Source organism: Rhea pennata, chromosome 9 (genome assembly GCF_028389875.1).
Source record: "Rhea pennata isolate bPtePen1 chromosome 9, bPtePen1.pri, whole genome shotgun sequence".
Lineage (NCBI taxonomy): Eukaryota > Metazoa > Chordata > Aves > Rheiformes > Rheidae > Rhea > Rhea pennata.
Genome location: NC_084671.1, coordinates 960,450 through 975,938, shown reverse-complemented (window position 1 = coordinate 975,938; position 15,489 = coordinate 960,450). Strand labels below are relative to the sequence as shown.

At 41.6% G+C, this 15,489-nt stretch overlaps 1 protein-coding gene across 9 annotated transcripts in view; it reads right to left on the bottom strand.

Annotated features, from left to right (window-relative positions):
* The window catches only part of MBNL1 (muscleblind like splicing regulator 1), a 118,573-nt gene that overhangs the window by 87,703 nt on the left and 15,381 nt on the right, over positions 1 to 15,489 (bottom strand). For 5 of the 9 annotated variants that reach the window (XM_062582902.1, XM_062582908.1, XM_062582904.1 and 2 more), the window contains exon 2: positions 8,273 to 9,211. The exons of 2 other annotated variants lie outside the window; for them this stretch is intronic. In XM_062582902.1, coding sequence (XP_062438886.1) covers positions 8,273 to 8,446 — 174 coding nt within the window. In that variant the 5' untranslated portion in view covers positions 8,447 to 9,211. Of the gene's footprint in view, positions 1 to 4,661; positions 4,681 to 8,272; positions 9,212 to 9,348; positions 9,530 to 15,489 lie in introns of those variants that run through there. 2 more of the 9 variants (XM_062582903.1, XM_062582915.1) reach the window with 2 other exon arrangements.

The window sequence follows — 15,489 nt, the reverse complement described above, 5'->3', positions numbered from 1 at the left end:
GCTGCCCGGCGCAGCCCTCGGAGCAGCGGCTGCGCAGCCTCCCACCGCTCGCGAGATCCCCATCTCATTTCCTCTAAGCAGCATGACACAGACAAAGCCCCAGGGGGAGAAAACGCACAACGAGATGATCCGTAGACAGAGCCACAGAACGGTTGAGGTTGGAAGGGGCCTCTGGAGATCACCTAGTCCAGGCACTACTACTCTGGCAGGGTCACCTAGAGCATGGTAGACAGGATTAAGTCCAGGTGGGTTTTGAATATCTGTAGAAAAGGAGACTCCACAACTTCTCTGGGCAACCTGTCCCAGTGCGCAGTCACTCTCTCAGGGAAGAGGTTTTTCCTCATATTCAGGTGGAACTTCCCATGTTTCAGTTTGTGCCCATTGCCTCTTGTCCTGCTGCTGGGCACCACTGAAAAGAGTCCAGCACCACCCCCTTGACACCCTCCCTTCAGGTATTTACACAGACTGATCAGATCCCCCCTCAGTCTGCTCTTCCCCAGGCTGAAGAGGCCCAGCTCTCGCAGCTGTTCCTCACAGGGCAGGTGCTCCAGCCCTCTGATCATCTTCATAAGCCCTATGCTGGACTCTCCCCAATAGCTCCAGGTCTCTCTGGTCCTGGGGAGCCCAGAACTGGACACAGTACTCGAGAGGAGGCCTCCCCGGGGCTGAGCAGAGGGGCAGGATCACCTCCCTCCACCTGCTGGCAACACTCTTCCCAATGCACCCCAGGAGACCATTGGCCTTCTTGGCCACAAGGGCACATTGCTGGCTCTTGGTCAACTTGTCATCCACCAGCACTCCCAGGTCCTTCTCTGCAGAGCTGCTCTCCAGAAGGTCAGTCCCCAACCTGTACTGGTGCCTAGGGCTATTCCTCTCTAGGTGCAGGACCCTGCACTTGCCCTTGCTGAACCTCAGCAGGTTCCTCTCTGCCCAGCTCTCCAATCTGTTGAGGTCCCTCTGAACGGCAGCACAGCCCTCTTGTGTGCTAAGGAGGCACTCCGTCCCTTCATCCAGATCATTGAGGAATAAGTCGAACAAGATAGGACGCAGTATTGACCCCCAGAGGACACCACTATCTACAGGCCTCCAGCTAGACTTCGCCACTGAGCACAACCTTCTGAGCTCTGCCTTTCAGCCAAAGCCAAGCAATTATGTTCCTGAAAATCACGTGTGGTCTTGGACTCTAGTCCTCAGAAGCAGAGAGCTGACCTGAAGCAACATGGAGCAGTCACACCTCTTTAAGAAGCTCTATTTACCATCTGATTTTATTTTCTCCTCCTTTTGTTCATTTTGAAAGTGACACAAAGCGGAGGAAACAATTAGGATACACAGGAATAAATTTTAATTGCTCTTCACTGAAGCCTTCTCTGCGACAAGATGACCACTGTTCATACCCTCCAAATGAGAGTACGGACTGCTGATATACGAGAATAACCAGGCAAAAATCTGATACTTAATAAGAGAATTTCTGTAACAGCAAAAGAAAAAGCAGAGCCCTTTTGTCTCTATTTACATAAATTAAAAGGAAAGCCCCAGGCTTCCTGTAGCTGCTTCAGGCACTTGCAATTCAGAAGGAAAAAACAATGGAACACAAAGGAATGCAAGAAAACAGAGCGAGGATTAAAAACGTGTATATTACTAATTATCCATAAAACAATACTGATGTTTTCTTGTAATGGGATGTTTGGAATCTGACAAAATTATTATGAGGATGTCAGACTAATTGCCTTGGTTTTGACCAGTGTTCTAGAGAAGAAACCTGATTCTCAAACTTCAGCCACTGCTCCTAAATCCTGAAGCTGAGACTTTGAAGAAACACAACATGACAGTATTTCCTAAGTGTTATCCAGTTGAGCTAATATCATTATATAGTCCCAACAAAGAAACATTAATGCTTCTATAAAGTCAAATTACAGATGTGATTCTCTGGTCTTGAATGTAATTTCTGCTTCCAGCAAATTTAAGAGCGTAGTTGGCAACAAGCCATCTGTATCTACAAAAAATAGAAAAACAGAGACCTGGGGTCATCCCAAAAAGACAGAGGCCTCAGAGATTGCTTCTAATCTCTCATTTGAGGATTTAGCACAAATGACTGGATATTTTTGCCACAAGTTTTTCTTATTTTATGCACCTTCAGGTTTTTTCTGCAAATAAAATTAGTTCAGAGTTTTGCTCCTGATCCCGTACCAATTCTGGTTTATTACATACAGGCTCTTAAAAATTGACAGTGCACGTGTTTCAAGGCAATGTTTTAATTTTTAAAAAACTTCTTCCTGTAGATATAGAGCCTGAGCTGTAACAGTAACTTTGTGAGCCATAACTCTCTTGTTTAGAATATCCAGTAAGATTTCAAAATGCCATTAATATTCCCACAGAAGAACGCCTGGTTTGTTTGTTTTTTTTAATGGACTATTTACCACTCAGTCAAACAACTGTACCATTTTCCCAATGTATTTGCCAATTCCCTTTTCTTCCTTTTTCTGGAGCTTAGCCTATTGGCAGACACATGGACTGAAAAGGGAAACAACTATCTAGCTACACCTGATATGGCAAATCGTATTTGACTTAGGAATTTGAAAGTTGTTTCTATTTTGTTGTTTTCCTTAGGGTTACTGCTTTCCAAGCTTCCTTGGCATTTCACATGTGTCTGTGCTCTGCAGGCTCACCCCTAAGCCGCACCTTGCTTCTACAGATAGAGCTGTGCTTTCGTCCTGCACTTTAGTGGTGTGGCACATCACAACGACAGGCAAGATTACTGAACAGGCATGTGCTAAATCATTTTAGAGCTATGTTTTGGGATTTCTTCTTCTGCCTTAATCCAATGAGAGACAGAGCCAACGATCTGCCATCCTCATATTATTAGGTGAAATAAATTTACTGTAATTTTCTTTTCTTTGTAGCAAAACAAATATGTAAGTGCCTTATTCTACATCCTTATTTAACTATAACATGGTGAGGAGTAACAGCCAAAAAATTATTTTTAATTTTTAAAGCAGAGACCAAGGAGCACAGACCAAATCTCCGAGAGGATGGAGAACCAAGATTCTCCTCATGTTAATCCAGAATAATGATGCATTTATATATTTTTAAGGTTTCTCAATAACAAGTGCAATGTCACCATTAAAGAGTTCAGGAGTTTCAATTAAAAAAATAAGTACTTCTGCAGCAGAAAATAAAATGTTAACATACTATGTATCTGCAGATCTTAGACACAAGGCACAAGAGTTTCAAACTCTGTCAGGATCACGTGAATATCCAAGACTTTTCATCTGCTGAACGCAAGGTTAGGAAAAACATTTTACACCTCATCAGAGCATACAATTTGAACATGAAGTAGCAGCCTTCACAGCAGGCATGAGCTTGAGAGAACAAAAATTCATCTGAAAGTGAGTGTTGTAGCAAACTTTACCTTCAGAGGGACAAACTGATTTAAGCCAAATCCACTGAAATCATTTGAAGTTTGGATTTACAAGAACAATTTGCGCCCAGTAGAAGTCAGGTTCCACTGACTACAATAGCGATGCTCCTGCCGACGGCAGTGCTGAGTGTCCCTGGGCAGCAGCTTTAGAAAACTCGCTCTGAAGCCAGATTCCTTTTCCCTACTTTCCTCTCAACGTTTAGATTTCAAAAAAACAGCTAGAAAAGACAGTGTGGCAGCCAAAGGATGTGGCACACATGCTGCCTGCAGGCTGCCCGGGTGTCCTCGGTGCATCTGCATCCTCCCACCAGATTTGCATTTTATATCCATCTCCCTGTTGTGAAGACATCTTTATCTCCATTTTCAGGCAACATCAAATGACTCATCTATCGGAACATCTTATGAAGTTAACGTAATTTTTAAAAAATGAATCCTACCTAGGTGAATTTCTCCAAGTTAAAAAAAAAAAAAAAGAAAAATGTTTTAAAAATATGTTTAAAATCTGTTACAAACCAGTTGCCTGATTTAGGAATTTAGGACTTCATTTTTGCTCTAGACAGTTTAATAGGCTTTTAGGCATCCACATTTTGGAAAAAAATCTGGTATTTAAACAATAAAGAGCCAGATTTAAAGCAGACTGAACCACTCAAGTACAGAATATGAATATACTACCTAATCATTTTTTTCTAAATTATTCTCCTAATATCTAAGGGCAAAATTATCCCACATTTATCTGTCTTGATTAATGTACTACCCTAAGGACAGTTGTGCAGATTTCATTAAGACTAATTATGAAGCAGGCTATTCAGAGGAATGATAAAATCTTCCTCTGATTGACATGGTGCTGACCTTCTCCTTGCATTAGCTCACTGATGGCACAGAAATATATGTCGGCCTTATTTTCCTCTACATTTCTAATTAACAACTAACAATTGCTATTTGTTACCAACTCACAATTAACAAGGACCTGCATATGCACATACATTAAATATTTCCTAACAAACTGTATGTTTCCAAAGATCAATACTGCAGTGCCACATTTCCACATATGATCCTTATAAATGGTGAAAATCATTATCTGCAAGTGATAACACAAAATTAATGAGAGTCTCAGGACTGGATGCTTTTTTTTGTTATTTTAAACTTACATATACAGTTATTGCCTCTATTTCTTTAAATGCATGTGTGTGTGTATTCATACACGTGTGTGTGTGTGCGTGTGTAATATATATAGTATTCTCACCCAAGCTAGAAGTTCCACTTCTGAACTCTGTTTTTCTTCTGCAGGCAGACAAGATGACTGGTACTGAACTGCCTCCCTGCACGCTGTTCTGTGCAAGACACCTGGGCCTGGGGCCAACGTCTGAAACAGCAGAGCTGAAGGGTGCTGCCATTTCATGGGGTCCCCTCAGAAAGTATTTGCTTTGCCTATTTACGTTCTAAATATAGCAGAGCACACAGGCCATTTCCATCTCATGAGCAAGTATTCTTATTAAGAGCTACAGCTCTCTAACACTAACAAACATCTTATTGGCATAAGTTAATATGCAATATTTTGCTAAGACACACTAATACTGATTTTTGGGTGCTTTGTGAGTGTAAGATTTATTAGCAGTTTGTTAAAAAAAAGAGAAAAAAAAGAAATATATATATATATATATATATATATAGTGACTAAATAGTCACTATACTATGTATATTACTCTGTCCTGTAGGCATTGTAAGAAGAGCTAGTTAGTTTAGTATTATATACATTTAAAAGGAATCAAAATTTTAAATACTATTTTTAAGGTGTACTGCTATTTTAGTAAAGAGCAAGCATATTATATCTACACTAAACTTTTGAAGTATTAACAATTTTTTTTCATCTGAAATCTTTCAATTTCTGTCTGGACTCTCTAAGATTAGTTTGTTTACAATCTGGCATAACACTTCCCTAAATGATGTTTTTTGCATAATATATGTGATATTGGAGAAAATGTAACAAAGTAACTACTGCATATTTAGCTCAGCACACCCACACAAATTTGTAAAAATCTTGAACACAAACAAAACTGAGTAAGTGCTTTTCTACTATTTGGACTGGACAGGGAATTCAGTGAAGAGATATGTGCCATTTTCTGTTTACTACAGGTACTTTCTTACATAATAAAAACAACCTAACTAAAACCCTCCACCAAAAAAAATCAAGTGTGCTCACACACATACTTTCCTGCCTACAGGACAACGGAGATAGGATATCTGCTTTAATGGGCAGCAATAATGCCCCAGGCTTTTACCTGGTGCTCTCCAGCCTGCAGAAAACCAGAATCCCTCCTGATCCCCGTGGGACCCTCCTGATCCCTGCGGGACCTTCCAGCACACAGCACATGGGCAAAACAGCTAAGTCAAAATCAAACCTTTTCAAGTTAACACAAGTAAATATATCTGCTAAGCAGCACATTTTTAAATAGCATATCTGGCCAGAATTCTGTCCCAGCTTACAACTCACTTAATCACACCAACTTTACATGGACAACAAGAAGAGTATTTTCCACAGAATATTTTGAAGCAATGCAATGATGCAGTAATATTACCTGGGGATACTATCCAGAGATCTTGCAGCTCTTTACAAAGGTGGTAATTATCACCTTCATTTAAAAGGAAGGAAACTGAAGAACTTGCTCAAGGCAATACAAGAGCTACTAGCACTGCTGGCAAGAGAAATGCTGTGCAAGCCCCTGTTCTGCATCTCCCACCCAAATCGTGATCCCAACTGCTCATCCGCTCTGCTGCCTTCTCCATTCTGTGCTGTATTTTTAAAGTATTTTAAATCATCATGAAAAGTCAGAAACCTCTGCTGATGACACTTGTTTATAGTGCTCTCAGATGGTGCTTCCCATGGTGAACAAGACTGCATTCAATTACTTTTGGTATCTTGTTTCAGCCTTTTTTGGTTGTATCATCCTTCCAAAAAAATAAGAGACGTTTGGGTGAAGCAGTAGGGTTGTGATGCTACGTGCAATCAAATGAGGGAAAGCAATTAAGTAGGAAATCAAACCACGAGGATACTACAAGATACTATTTTATCAGTAGATACATCATCATTCTTGCATCCTTTCACAAAAAGATGTTTTTAAAGCTCCAAAGCTAAACCCCAGTTTCAAATGCCTCAGCTGCAACGCAGTAACGCTACAACACAAGAGGCGCCACAGGCGTCCCCACCTCCAACGTCCCTGCAAAACGTGCAAGCGGGCTCGGGAGCACCCAAGCAGCAGCCAGCCCTCGCGAGGGAGGCAGCTTCCCGTCCCCAGCAACCTCCGTCGCGAGCCCAGGAAGCGCCGCCGCCGCCTGCCCGCGCGCCCCCTCCGCGCCGCAGCGGCACGCTCCGCGCGGCGCACACCACCACCACGACGGCCTGCGCTCCGCAGTGCTCCTTAGGAACTGCTCGCCAATTCCTCAGCAAACGGTCGTGCCTCCAAGTCAAAACTTTTCACAAAATCCAGCTGGGTTTCAGACTTCTTGTTTAGCTCTGAACACTTTCTTTAATGCCTAGAAACGTTCTGGTTTCACATTTGAAGACGAAAAACATTGTTCTTTGCTTTTTCCCTATGCATTGTAATTACAGTAATTTTAAAATAAAATACTGAAACAACACTGAAACAAAATATTTCAATTGCTCTAAGTTAAAACTCTTTGGGGTGGTGAGGCTAGTTACTTCAGACGTGAAAACATTTTAATGGTTGATCTTCTATCCTGACCTAAGACACGACAATATACATTTTTAAACTCAAAAATGTTGCAGGATTTATATAAAACCACTACAAGACCACTTCCTGCCTAGCTCTAGGCACGCTCATGAGCCAGTTGCTGGTGCAACCTGCAGCAGCTGGGTACAGCCACAGCACTTCCTCCTTGCCCACACAACGATGCTGGGCACGGCAAACTCCCCACGCTCGCGCTCTGCTCCCCTCCTGGGATTCAGGCCCAAGAAGAGCAAAATCACACTGCAGGAAAAGCAGACAGTCATATTTTTTTCTCTCAACTTTTGATCTTTATGACTCTACTGAATTAAGGTATTGTTTGTGGGATGGATATTTTACTTTTTGAGATGATTTAATTCATAAAAGTGAAGAGAAGGAGCTGACAATCCACATGTTTTACAACTGATCACTGAAGCTACAGCTATATTAAAATAACAGCCTCATATTTACCCTACCTAACTTGCACAGACCTCCTAAAAATCACAGTATGGCTGTTACCTCTCTGCTACACAGCTCTGCTTGCACGTCTAGAGCACCTTGCTTTCTGCTGAGCATTGTTCTTTCCTTACACAGATCTACTTGTGAAAGAGAGAGGATAACCACAGAAGTTCCAAACACAGACACATAAACACACTCTTCACAAACACCCAAATAATTTACGAAGGAAAACACTTAGCACTAAGATCCACTGTCTGCTGTCCAGAGATATCAACAAGCCACTTGTAGTTACAAGATGGAAACAAATCATCACAGAGCATGTGTTTTGAGCTAGTAAAAACAAAAGAACCTTTACAGTGACTTAGCTATTTCTAAGTGAAATGCTCTTCATTCTAGCTACACACACAGAAAAATTTGGAGTCAAAGAACTAGTAATTGCAGCCATACCAAATGATTCGAACTCTGCTAGGCTTATTTTACTCTTATTCCCTCTATTCTTTCCCTTCCCCCGAGGAAAACAACAAAACAACAATCATCAATAAAGATAATAATAATAAAAGCTCTCCTTGCTAGCAGATGGCAATTTCTCTCTTTTGGACTCCACGGTTTTTTTGGCTAGAACTCCTTCTTTCATTAACTGTATATCCTAGAAAATAATATAATATTTACTCACTTTCAATGAATCAAAGCAGGCGATTACGCGTCCATTTTCAACTTGGCAGCTTTTCGATGGATGTGCAAATTTACATTCCGTGTCTGGCCGGGAGCAAGTCCCTCTTTGGAACTCTCTACACACTTCCAGTGTGAGCCATTTTGTGTCCCGAATCGGTGTGACACTAACAGCCATGTTTAGATTTTACAGGTAGTTAAAATTTTCAGTAAAACAAACAAACAAAGAGCTGAACTGAGAAACTGGAAACGATGAAAATGTCACCTCCAGAAAGCTTTTTCCCCCACTCCCTATTTTAAAAGTACATGTAAAATTGTGTGGTCACAATATCAAGGAAAAGATTTGCCACTATAAGTTCACAGCATGAAACTGTTAATTGACAGAGGTTTTGTATTTCAAGAAACGCCAGAACTCTAAGTAAGATGAATGTTAAAAAGTGTGGCCTGGAACTAGCCTTGTGCTCTCAGTAACCCATTCTGAGTGCCAATTGGAGCCCAAAATGCAAGCATGAAAACGTGGCAGACCCTTTGACACAGAATTTCCAAGCTGCTTTCAGTAAAGTTGTCTGAAAGGTAATCTCCACACAGCTGAATTTGCAATTGGGTTTTGTGGTGCAATCGGTATTGATTAGTTTGGCATAGACAGATGCAGCAGTTTAGAGCAACAATCGAGAAATTTTTTTTTCCTCTCCTTGATTTTCTGGCAGAAGATATCTTACTTTCCCAGGAAACTTTTATTTTTATACTAAAGCAGCCTATGGCAATGCCTGATAGAGCTTTTCTCTTGATTATAAGTAGAAATGGGGGTGTCTGGGCTAGAGGTGGAGGGTGGATGTGCTGTCGTCGCAGTCTAGCTGGCAGCAAGCAAGGCAAAAAGCAGAGACTGCTCTAGAAGCGGTTCCAAGCAGCAGAGACGTCAGGAAAGGCACTTCTTAGTACCAACCTGTAGAAAAAACAGATACGTTAAAATTTACCGAGCAGCATTTCACCAGTGTCCCACAGCATTACCGCCTTGCCATGTGATCCTACAGCAATACACAGCATTACAGCCTGCCTGCTTCCCTTGCACAGCGTACTTACAGTGTAGCATATTGCAGCCAGCCATCGTAGATTTATTAAAAAAGGGGCCGTTTTCCCTTGTGAAGCAATGCATGATAGGGAGATAACCAATCACAGATAGTGTTGCAGCAATATTCTGGGCAGAAAGCCAATAGTGTGGGCTGTCTTATGAAAGGTCGCGCCTGTCAGACATTCATTACTATGCTATAAGCACAGAAAATGTCCATCAGATGTGACTTATTCCACTGCAAGAGGACGAGCATGTGGGTTTTGAATTTACCCAACATGCAGTGAGTGGATTAAACCATGTTAGTTTCCAAAGCGCTCTCCCTGGTGAATCCCTGCGGAAAAAGCGAGCTCGCACGGCTGAGGCTGGCTCTCCCGTGGCTCTGCCTCCCGCACCGCCGCCAGCACAGCCGCCTGCAGCCTCCGCGCCCAGCGTGCCGCCGGAAAGGGAAAAGGGGTGTTCGCAAATGGTACGTTCTCCTGACCTATCCAATTCACTTCCTTCTGAACCTGAAAGTCCTGCCTCCGCACAGAAGCGAGCTCGCTGCGCGCGGCCGGACTCTCCCACTCAGGCAGCCGACGCGCTGTCAAGGTAGCGCCGGCAGCCGCGCGGGAACAAAGCGCGCTTTATTCCCACCTTCCTCCAGCAGCAGCCAGCTCACGCGGGGAGCATCGGCGCTGCAGCCTCGCCGCGACAGCTGGCAAAACGCACGGGCGCCCCGGAGAGAGGGCGAATCCAGCACAAAACCGTGCTGAACCGTGCTGAACCGCCGAGCAGGCGGCGTCCTTCAGGCGGCACGAGGCGCTGCAAAGACACGGCTCCCCATCACACCAGCGGCTGGCCCGCGGCCCAGGTGGAGAGAGGTCTCTGCTTTCGCAGCCCCGCAAAGCGCACATGCCACGGCTGTTCACGGAAATGGCTACGTTTACAGGGGAGACACCACGACGTTTTCTCCCAGCAAACCTGATGGCTTTACAGCTGCTATTTGTACAGTCAAAACAACTGCAGCATGCCTTGCTGCTTGGCAGGGAGAACACGAGCTTCAATCCAGTTAAAAAAAAATGCATTAAGACTCTTTTGTTACTGCCTGATGTTAAGCAGCGTGGCACAATCTTTACAGTTTAAACAAAGCCTCTATTTCTTAGGTATGTTTATTTGTTTCTCTCAACAAAAAATAAACTTGACTATGAAATGCTATTTATTCAAATGAGCAACTGAGGCTCCTGGGTGAAATCTCTGACCACTGTAGACAACTGCTGAGTCAGATTAAAAATAAATTCATTAATGTAGTAATTTACTTGTGGGGTGCCATAAACTAATATTAATCTTCAATCATTTAAAACCTCAGAAAATAACACTACTGCCTATGTGCAGCTGCCAGTTTTCAGAGGACAATGTCATTAGTCAGCAGTTTGTTTTCTTCCATTAATACATTGCAGGTGAACCAAAATTCACATGATAAACAGCTTTTGTTTAAAAAAACCCTAAACATTTAAAGTTTAGAAATAAGAGAGTACGTATTTTCCCCTCGAAGGCCAAGGTGTGGTGGGCATCTCCTCTCAGAAAGTTTAAACGCGCAGCTCCGCAGCAGCAGTTTGGTGCCACTCGTGAGCAGGATGCAGTGACAAACAGGGACGGTCCCCGCCACGGGCACGGCCGGGTGCAGCGAGCGCCTCCCGGGGCAGGCCGGCGGCGAGGCCCCAGGCGCGGCGCGGCGCGCAGGCGGCTCCTCGGCCGCTGCGGCGCTGCTCCGGCCTTCGCATACTACTGTTTATTTTCCTTTCTCCGAAGCAGTGTCACTGATACTGTTATCAGAGGCACATCTTAGGAAGTGACGTTTGTCAGCGTGGATGTAAATCAATACACAAAGAAAAATCTACAACAGGTCATTTTCCAAGGATATTAAGTGATGATAACTACAAACTACCAAAGAAATCGAGCACACCTAATGCAGCTGATAAGATTATAACAGACACTGTGGCTTACCTGCTAACCATGCCATGCTTTGCACACCCAGCTAGGAAACGAGCAACGCAGGGCGCAGTCACTCGCGAGCACAAGCCAAATAGCTGGGTGTCTTCCCGATGAAGACAGCCAGCTATTCGCCTGCTTCAGCTGCCCGCAGCTGGGATTCACAAAGTTAAGAGTCCCCCCACTCAGCCGGGACAACTGACCAACCAATAGGGCACTCAGTGAGTGCTTGGGTCTTGGAAACTTGATCTGTAAGAAGTGCTCCAAAGAACAACACAGCGTGAGGGCCAAGCTTACGTTATCCAGTCCCGCAGTAACACCAGCAACAGACCGGAAAACTGGAACCTCAGATGGATCTGGACCTCATGAGATCGTCTAGCCCATCGCCGCCTCCTTGGGCTGCCCAGACTGCCCCATCTGCTAGCTTTTTCCCGAATGGCTCAAGGGAGGTGGAGGCCACAGCGTCCCTGCCCAGCCTAGTCCGGCACACAGTTGTCCAGCGCATCACAACGCTTTCTAAAACCAAAAATGAACCACCCAGTCGAGGCCTGTTACAGCTCATCCCTTATTGCACAGATAAGGGCAACAGATTTATTCCCTTCCTCCCCACCACCACCCTTGCACAGCACGAAACACCCTGCAAGTGCTGTTTCGTTAGGAACATTTATTCCTGCATTCCACAAAGCGGCAAACTACAAGATGCTCATGGCAGGATGATTCAGGTTAGGTGCGATCTCTGCTTCACAACGAAGCTGTGAACTGGCTCTCAGAGCGCATTTTCTCTTGTTCTTCAGTTTCATATACAATCCCTCCTAAGTACTGATTTTTCCAAATGCTGAGAGAGGAGGAAGAGCAGCAACTGATATATTTTATGTGCAAAAGCCAAAGGGAATTAAAAGGTATATTTTGAAAATAAGATATTTAATCTTACTTTTGTAACATGAGTAGTCATCCCCAACAAGGTAGCAAGATATGCAAGAATAAAAAGCAACAGCTTATATGAAAATACTTTATATGAAAAGAGAAGAAAATAGCTTTTTTTGTGCTCACAAATAAGGAAACAAGTAATATTTCTGCTGACATCCAGGAGACAGCGTTTTACTCCTAGCTTTGTAGTACGTTTTCTGTGTGGAGCTGGACTAATCCCTTACTTGCAATGAAATCACAATCCTGCTGAGGACAGTGACATCTCCGTAACTGAGCTAAACAGGGCTGAATTTCACTTGCTGCTTTTTGATGTCAAATACAAAAAGCAAAATATTACTCCAAGGAGCTGTGATGCTTCAGGTAGGTAATCTGAATGTCAAGAAATGCTAGTACACATATGTATTTTGCCTGCACAATTACTTGAAGAAAAATTGTTCTGTCAGAATTTGTTATATACCTAAAAACACAGCCCAAAATGTCAGCTTTTAAAATAAAATAGTTTTCTGGCAAAAATGAAGACTGACATAAGACAAGAAATGTATGCTGAATATCTCCACTAAAGAAGAGAAAGAAGAACATTACATAGACTTACAATTTTTGATCTGCATAATCTATTTGCCCATCACTATGAAATTCTCTTTTCTTCTATATTCCAAGTCAACAAAGGAATCTCAAATGAATCTGAACTACTAAAAGATGCCATGGATTAAAAAACAAAACAAAATACAAAAAACAGCAGGTACATGTGATATCTCTCTTGAGGATGTATCTGGTTAGCTAGGAAATACTGCAATAAATTCAGAGGGAAGAATGACACATGAGGGGACAGGGATAGATTTTTTAAAAAATTAATTAAAATTTGTTTGGGAGATGACAATCTCCACAGCCCGCCTATTAAGCCATTCGGTACTAAAGACTGTACTTAATACAGTTTTTAAAATTCACTTTTGAAATTTGAAAGTAATTCCTACTTGTCTTGGGACTGTTGCAACATTAGCTTTGCCCAAGAGCAACCTTTTACTCACTGATTATATGGAACGCAAAAGGATACAAAAATAAATACAAGTAACTAAAATGAGGTAAAGGTATACAAATTGAAAAGTACTAAAAGCAAATAAAAAAAGATTTCTGAGAAAATACAAAAGCAGACGTGGAGAAGAAATAACACTGAAAAATCATTTCTTAAGAGGGAAATAGGTATGAGTTAGCTGCCTACTGAACTGGGTCAATGAAAATGATTAAGAAACAACTTCACAAATCAACGAAAAGCCACCTGAAGATGCCTGAGAAAGTGAAACCTACACAGGGCCACATAGTTCAGGTTTGTATGCTTCCATTAGACATGTTCAATTTTTATTACTTCCTATTATTGCTATAAAGAAATGTTGTGTAACTAGCTTAATCATATGCTTTTTAAAAATTCTTCTCATTACAGTCCTGTATTCAGATACTTTATATTTACACAAGTGTCTTACTGTACTGAAAATGATTCCCAGAAAGCCGTTGTTTCTGCTCTTCCTGTAACTGGCCTTGCTGGACAGCCCCGTTTTCTCTATCTGAGTTCACATATGCCTCAGAAAAAAGGTGCATAAGTTGGACAAGCAAAAAAAGCACAAACAAAGGAGAATATGGCAGTGAAGCATGCTGTTTTATGCTCAAAGAAGTGGAAGCTGAAAAAGCCAGTCTCAGTGACACAGGAATTGTCAGCAACAGCAGATAATTACACAACATGAATCTGCCCTCATGACAATGACTCTAATGAGACAGGCAATGGAATAAAAATCAATATTCTGTTTATATTAACATTACAGTCTCAAAGTTTGAAATTGCCACATAGCTTTCTTTAAAATAAAGAAATATAAAAATGACTGCGTTGCAGTATTTGCAAAGTACCTCTGCCAAACAAAGTTTACCAATAACATATCTCACCATAAAATTTGGAAAAGACAGAGCAATTACTTCATAGCTCAGTCAAAGGATATAATTATAGTGTTGTCACAAAATTATGTAGAAACAATGGGCTAATTAACATGTTGGCCATATAACAGAGATGAATTGGTAAAAGAGAAATTTTCTTCAGTAAACTCAACTGCTGAAGAAACAAAATTTGTCTCGTACTCTCAATCTGCAGAGACTGCATTCACTCTGACTACATGGCAGCATGTAAAAGTAGGAAGACTCCTCTCAATTCTGTACATTTAGGGATATTAGGAAAAAGTAGAGTACAAAGGCAAGAAAGCATAACTGCCAGCTCTTAAGTGTGAATGCCTGATATTGTACAATTTTAAATATATTTCATAGTCCCCTACAACCCAGCAATTTCTGGTTTTGCTAAGCGCTGTTTAAGTCACAATCACATATTCACATTCTGAAACTACTAAGCAATTCCTATAACAAATTTGTTTAAGGAAAAAAATAAAACTTCCATTGTTTCTATGACCCAGATATTTTGCATTTTATACATGTGTATATATATATATATATATATATTTATATTTATATTTATTTTAGTAGTAGTAGTAGTATTTAAAAGGTTATTTCTGTACTGCTTTAGCTCTGACAGAGTTGCTTGGGAAGGCAATTCAACCTCCCACTGCCTTCAGTGGGCTTCCTAGGCAGATCCTGATTAGGCAGGTTTTCATCTTGAGTACATTTCACAGTTTGTGAAAACAGATTAACAGACATACTTAACTATGACATTGGAGCTGAATTTAATGCATCCAAGTGTACTTTGGATAAATACTGAGAAAGAGGCAACATGTCAAAGTATGTACCTCAAATGTGCTTGCATTACTGCACTATGCAGAAATAAGATATTCGTTGGAATCAGTTCTCCAAGGTTTAAGTTTCTAATCTAACTGTGACCTGATTCTTAAGAGCAGTATAATGGTCATTTTGGCACTGACACACAAATCCCACAGTCCAGCTCTTTCTTAATTTAGAGTAATGCTATTTTCAAGTCAGAAAGATACACTGCAAGTTTCATAAACACTTTTTTCCTTAAACAGTAGATAGTTATGAATTAACCACTTATTAATACAATTAAGGAGCTCCAAAATACAGTGGAAACAGGCCTGTTAAATTTCTCTTTTATAATCTACTTTACAATATTTGGGACTTCAGAAACATATGCAGAGTTCACACTAGCTGACAGCATTAGGCAGGCATGTATTTATAAACTAAAATAGGACAAGGTCAGTATCCCAAGATTAAGGAAATATACGTATTAGCTATTATTCTGCTCTTTTGACTGGTAA